At 39.3% G+C, this 7063-nt stretch overlaps 1 protein-coding gene across 1 annotated transcript in view; it reads right to left on the reverse strand.

Moving 5' to 3' along the window:
• The window catches only part of LOC105926036 (succinate-CoA ligase GDP-forming subunit beta), a 102063-nt gene extending 95533 nt beyond the window's left edge, over positions 1-6530 (reverse strand). The window contains exon 1 of the mRNA XM_021316225.2: positions 6393-6530. Coding sequence (XP_021171900.2) covers positions 6393-6474 — 82 coding nt within the window. The 5' untranslated portion in view covers positions 6475-6530. The remainder of the gene's footprint in view (positions 1-6392) is intronic.
• Positions 6531-7063: the final 533 nt, after the last annotated feature.

Raw genomic sequence — 7063 nt, forward strand, 5'->3', positions numbered from 1 at the left:
AATGGCATCATGAAGACCAAGGAACAGATCAAGGATAGAGATTTGGGGAAGTTTTAAGCAGGGTTAGGGTTATACAAGAATATTGTAAGCTTTGAACATCTCACAGAGCTTTGTCCTATTCATCCTCCTATGAGAAGACATAGCAATCAGTCAAAGCTGAAAAGCTTTAATCAGGTATGCCTATGCAAACTCTTGAGGAGCTGCGGACACACACAGGTCATGTGGGACTATCTGTCAACAGAGCAACTATTAGTTGTGCGATCAAAAATCTGGATTTTATGGAATGGTAGAAAAAAAGCCCAGGGGTACAGAAAAATGTTGCTGTTTGTCAAAAGCCATGCCGGGGCGTAAAGCAAACCTAGGGAAAAATTGCTCTGCTCAGATAAGACCAAAGTAAATATCTTTGGGGGACTTCCAAAATGTTTTTTGTAGCAAAAGCTAACTATGCACATGCTTTGGAACACAACACTGCACCCTGAGAAAATGGTGATGGTAGGACCATGCTGTTGGAGGCAGGAAGATGGGAAATGGTCAGGGTTTATGGTGAAATGAATAAAGCCAGTCACAGGACAATCCAGGAAGAGAATCTTTTCAATCCTACAGAACATCTGAGACTGGAGCATAGGAATGGGCATTTATTATATCATTTAGCATTATCTTGAAAAGATTCTTCTTCTTATAAGAATTTGGATTCATTCTTCCAATAGATTCCAAGTAAGGGTGTTTGAAAATGTCCCAAGAGACTATAATACTGGAATTGGTATTTTTACTCTATGTAGTTTAGTGATAAAAATTGCACTTGTTGCTTGTGTACTAAAGAAGCCTCATTAAAATGGGTTTGTTCTTTTAAGAGCAGCACGGCATTTATGTTTTTGGGGCTATGATTGCTGTTGCATACAGTCTCAGCCATATATTTAATAAAAAAAAAAGACTAAACAAGTTGTAAGTATTTTTTATCGTCGCTTTTACTGTCATCATAATAAATGGCAGAATATATTGGGATTGAATTTGAGGCCCATATCACGTACCCTTACTTGGACAGAGGTTCATTTTTCAGCAGCGAACCCTAAAATATATAGTCAGAGCAAAAATGGGTGAACATTACAGTGTCAAACGGCCCAGTCAAAGGCCAAATGTAAATCCAGCCGAGAATCTGTGGGAAGACTTGAAAATCGCTGTTCACTGACTATCTCCATTTGTACATGTCTCGCCTGGGTTGTATTAAGCCGTCTGTTCTCCAGTAACTCATCTGTCTTGGGTTTTCTCGCTCTATGTTTCATCCCTTACAGCAATATGGGCTGTCAGGAAAATATATAAGATCTTTATGCTATTCAGTTTATCTTTTTCTGCATCGCAACCAAAACCACTGAAGGCAAAACCCCGAGCTCTTGAGCTCCAGGGCGGCGGTCAGAGTGGCACCTTGCTGGCTGAGAACCAATCTGGATGCGCCATCAAAAAGCGGTTGCTGTATTTGGAAAAAGGACACTGAATAAAATATAAATCTAAAGACTGGAACCCATGCTGTATGTGTCAGAAACAAAGTAAAACCGAAAAGTGAAGAAAAAGGAGGAGAATGCGGTGTGTGGGTGCATACAAATGGATGCTAAACCCTCTTTCTTCATGCAAGTATAATGTTTTGTTGCAGGCTTGTAGAAGTATAATTTCAGTTCGCTCCTTACACAGCTCTGTGAGAGTCTATGCAGGCAATAACCCGAAGTGCATGAAGAATAAACACCAAATAATAACAAAAAGAAGAAAAAAATAAATACACATGCAAAGCGTGAGAAACTCAATGCGAGAGGTTGTGCAACAAATTAGTGCGGATAAGCGCTGTGATGAAAAGCAGAACGGGCACAGTCACTAAGGTCAAAAAAAAAAAAAAAACTCTGGCTCATACATATAAATAAACAGCAAAAAGATGCGATTAAACTTGATAAAACTTCAGCCCATATTAAACACAGCTATCTGCACGTCGGGTAGCAGATGAACAACGGTAAACGATAAGCAGGGCTCTCAGTTTTCAGCAGTGCAATTTCATCTTTAATGGAAATAATCAAAAATCAGCACTAAACAAATAAAGGGCTCTCTTATCTCAACCTCTCTTATCAACCTAGTAAGAAAAAGAAAAATGATATATAGTGATTTTTCAGATAATTTTGTTAAAAGGTCTTATCTCATCAACACCAATCTCTTAATATTTTCTATATTTTTCTCCAAATACTTCTGAAAACTTGCATAAGGTCACCGTTGGAAAATAGCACAATGGAAGGAAGAAGGCTCAGATTTGACTGACAGTGCATAGTGGCTTTCTGCTTAAAAGTATTTTAGCTTCCCTTCATTGGCTTCCTGTTAAATCAAGAATAGAATTTAAAATTCTTCTTCTAACATATAAAGCCCTTAATAATCAAGCTCCATCATATATCAGAGCTCTGATTACCCTGTATGTTCCTAACAGAGCACTTCGCTCTCAGACTGCAGGTCTGCTGGTGGTTCCTAGAGTCTCTAAAAGTAGAATGGGAGGCAGATCCTTTAGCTATCAGGCTCCTCTCCTGTGGAACCAACTCCCAGTTTTGGTCCGTGAGGCAGACACCCTATCTATTTTTAAGACTAATCTTAAAACTTTCCTTTTTTGACAAAGCTTATAACTAGAGTGGCTCATGTTACCCTGAGCTACCTCTATAGTTATGCTGCTATAGGCTTAGGCCACTGGAGGACATCAGGGCCTATTTTTCTCACTCTATAGAGTTCTACTGTTCTACAATTATGCATTGCGTGTTGTCATTTCTGCTTTAACTTTCTGTTCTCTCTCTTTTATCTTCATAGTAGGTACACCTGGTCTGGCGTTCTGTTAACTGACATCATCCAGAGAAGACGGCTCACCCGCTACTACCATCTAATGTAGAACAGATTACTGGATCAATGTGTGCTTCTGTGCTTTTTGTCTTTCTTGCTGTGTCTCTGCTCTGTCTTCTCTAACCACCAGTCGGTCGAGGCAGATGACCGTTCATACTGAGCCCGGTTCTGCCGGAGGTTTTCCTTCCCGTTAATAGGGAGTTTTTCTTTCCACTGTCGCTTCATACTTGTTCAGTATGAGGGATTGCTGCAAACCATGTACAAAGCAGACGACTCTCCATGTGGCTCTACGGTTCCCCAGGAGTGAATGCTGCTTGTCGGGACTTTGAAGCAATCAACTGGTTTCCTTTATATAGGAAATTGTATAATCTGTATAATCTGACCCAATCTGTATAATATGATTGAATTTGACTTTGTAAAGTGCCTTGAGATGACATGTTTCATGATTTGGCGCTATATAAATAAAATTTAATTGAATTGAAGTAAGGATTTGGCAGAACTAGAGCCAGGATACTGCAGGGTTTTTCTAGAGTCACACCAGGGAGCAATTAAAAGAGTTTGAAACCTTTTGTCCGAACACATGAGGGGGTGTATGAGCCCCAAAACAGGTAACACTGGGAAGTTTGAGCTGACTGAGCAGCCGAATTAGCAGCTGACCTCCTGGTTGGCGAGATTGGCAAGCTGTCATTTGTAGTAATTTTGGTCGTTATGGGATAGTCTGTTGTAGGTGTTTAGCGGATACATTTATGTTCTGTGCTGTCTTTATGTTTAGGGACTTTGTTATTATTTTTAGTTTGATTATTATTTTCATCAATCATTTTACCAACGCTTATCAATGTAAACAAACAGAGTTCGGTCCACTAGAGCAGAGGTATGAACAGCATGCTCTTAAACTCTAAATCAAATCTAACAGGGAGGAGCTGAGAGAAATTATTGCCCTTCGCCGTCCCTTAGAATAGGGCTGGATGCAGTGACTGCAAACTAACGCACTACACTAGCTGTTAGCCAGCCAGTTAAGAGCACAGCTTTTCTCCCTAATAAAGCAGCTCACTATCACTCTATTTGCCATCCCTTAATTTCTGTTATTTAGGGGCAACATGAAGGATTATTAACGCCTGTAAGAGGAGTTGTAGCATGTTTGTCTGCTTGACATAGATCTGTGAGGCATCCCTGAGCTACAAATGTACAGAAATGTTGGAAACAGAGGTGAGCTGCTTCAGTATCGGGAGACGTGACAGATACTGATCTGTGCCCGCATTCACAAAGATTCCTAAGACTAAAAGTAGCTCTTAGTGACATCATTTTAGGAAAAATCTTAGAACCTTTATCTTACCTCGGTAAGACAAAAGTTATTCACAAAGCATACAGCTCCTAAGGTGACAAAATGTTTGGAGTAGTTGGGAGGACTTTTAGCGAGCTAAGAGTGTCTTAAGCAGAGAAGATGGTGGAAACAGAGAGCTGATTGTCTGATCCTCCACCTAAACAGTGGAGTAAATGAGTACATCAACGTCTTTAACAATCATACAATCATTGATATGCAGATAAGATAAACTTTACCATCCCCATAGAGGGAAATTAATTAGTTTCAGTGGCCCGACGGCTTTAAGGCGCGGCTCTGGTAACGTAATTATATTGAGGATAAATAAATAATGGGAAGAAATATTGAATAATCATGAATAAAAAGTGGAGAAATGTACAAATTATATAAAAGAGGTGATAACGTATTTTTTTTTTTTTTTTGCATTGCATGATAATGTCAGTACCCTAAATAATCATTTTGCCTTTGCTTGTGTGATTCCATCTCCTCACTTTTGGTGCATAAAAGCATCAAGATGCACAGAGAAAACAATGCATTGATCTGGTCCAACATGTTTAAAGTCTGTGTATTTGCGCCGTGATCCAAGGACCAATTTACTTTTTAACACTGCTCTATTCTCTTCCAGAGCTGTGGTCTGGGCTGCACTGCAGTCCAGTTCGGTTTTTTCCACCTTTTTTCCTCCATTTTATGGTTGGCCGTTTTTTCCAAATACGATCGCTTTATACAAGCAGGCAATTACTGTAAAATGCTGACAGGTGAGTGGGCATTAGTATCAAATAGATAAAGTAGTAAAATTACTGGTGAGGAAAAATAAATAAGCAAATTAAAACTATGATGTGGGTGTAAATAAAGTGCGTTTAAACATTTTAATGCTGTGCGACAATCAATTTTGCTAAATTTCATAATTTTTTTGTCCAGTCTGGTCGGTTAATTTCTCTCCTTTGCACTAGGAGCATATTTATGTTGGTTTTGTTTTCTTGTGCTATCAACCAATCAAAGCACTTGAAAGACAGCGTCACACCTAGCAATGGGGTCAATCACATCTCCTCACCAAGATAAACATTTCTGTCATTTGCTTACTCAGAGTCACTCTCTGCAACTATCTGAATCACTTTTAGGCTAAAACTCCTAGGCAGGAATGTTTAGGCTAAGATAGAAGCTCTCTGAGAGACTGAGAATCTTTGTGAATACGGGCACTAATCTTTTCTGTTCACACTGCGCTTTGCTGTTCTGAGAAAAACACAATGTTTTGGCATATTTCCAACTAAAGAAAACAAGCAAGCAAACTAAATTAAATCTTTTAATTTAGATGGATTTAATTTAGAATCTTTTTTTTCTTACAGATGGTGATGGAAAGAATCACAACCACTAAATACAGCTCACTGCGCTAAAATCCGAAGATTCTTCATCCCATGATTTCACTTTCCATATTTGGCGAGGAATTAGTGTTTTTACCATCTAGCCCAAAATGTGATACAAAATAGTTTTTTGTCATACATTTCTTGTCCAAACTCATCACAATTTCATTTTATTTGTTTCAGTTCATTTATATTCTTTTGGTTGGAGAAGAGCTTTAAATGACACGCTTAGTATTAAGTATTAAGAAAAAGTGCTCTTGTGACATAAATAACTCCTGTCTCCTTAGACTGTGTGCAAAGTTATTATGAGTTAAGTGAGTATTTGGATCTTACAATCATTATTGGACTTAAGCATAACAGGTGACGTGCATTTCTGCAATTAGGGAGGATGTGGCCAAAGGAGATCCACGCCCACTTTCCAGGTGTGCATGACAAATAGGCAGCAATCATCCAGGCGAGATTGTCAGCAGATCAAGAACCTGACAGACTGTATGAAAGGAAGCCTTGTGGCTGTTCAGTAAAGAAGAATGGCTGCATTGGACTTTTTTATGATGTTTATGTGTACATTTTGAGTTGATCATTATTACTTCCTTATGGATAAAAAAAACAAAAAAACAAATTACATTTGAATTCATTTTACAATAAGCGTTAAACAATGCTGCGCACCAACAGCTTCCCAATAATTGTGCGCACATAATAAAGCCAAAACCTCCCATTTACTTTCTTAAATAATCAGGTCTGGGGTTTAGCAACATTTTTGGTTGACTGAGATTGTTCAACAATTCAATAACATTAATCTTTAAAAAACACAACTTGCTTAACAACTGTGCACACAGTGTACTGTATGGGCATGCTCTACTCACTGAGTCTCTTTGCAGCCTCCTGGGCCTCAGAAGCTGTGTCAGCCACGTAGAAGCGTTGGACCGCCACGCCGCTGTCCTGCATCAGCTTCTTGCTCTGGTACTCTTGTAGATTTAGCCATCTCCTGGGATTCAGCCAGGTGCACTGGGAGGAAGAGCAAAGCAGTGAGGGGGAATAAGTTGTAGTAGGAAGTGAAATACACTTAACATGGTATACAAAATTATTCTTTTTTTCCAGGACCTACAACATGACTAAAGATAAATTCCCACTGTGGAGGAGTTTTGCGTTATACACCACCAAACCATGTTCTGCGCATGCATTACAGCTAAGGAGCTGTTTGCTCCACCGGCAGACATTGGGCCTGTCAGCTCCAGCTGTTGCTGCTATTAAAAAGAAATTGGCTTTTTAATGGGAAGGAGAAACATGGGCTGCTTTAGAGATAAAATCCCTCTGCACCAGCTCACTGTGCTAAACGCACAGGTGTAAGTGCAAGTCGACAAATAGCCACAGGTGCATGCACGCAAATGCTATCAAAGAAGAAGAAGAAGAAAAAAACGACTTCAGAGAGGCATTAGGAAGGAAACGGCCATTAAATTAAAAGTAAAACTAGTTTGATGTAAATTAGGCTTCAGCATGTAAATGACGCTTTGGTGTTTGTGTTTCCTTGCCCATC

The sequence above is a fragment of the Fundulus heteroclitus genome, chromosome 20 (assembly GCF_011125445.2).
Source record: "Fundulus heteroclitus isolate FHET01 chromosome 20, MU-UCD_Fhet_4.1, whole genome shotgun sequence".
NCBI lineage: Eukaryota > Metazoa > Chordata > Actinopteri > Cyprinodontiformes > Fundulidae > Fundulus > Fundulus heteroclitus.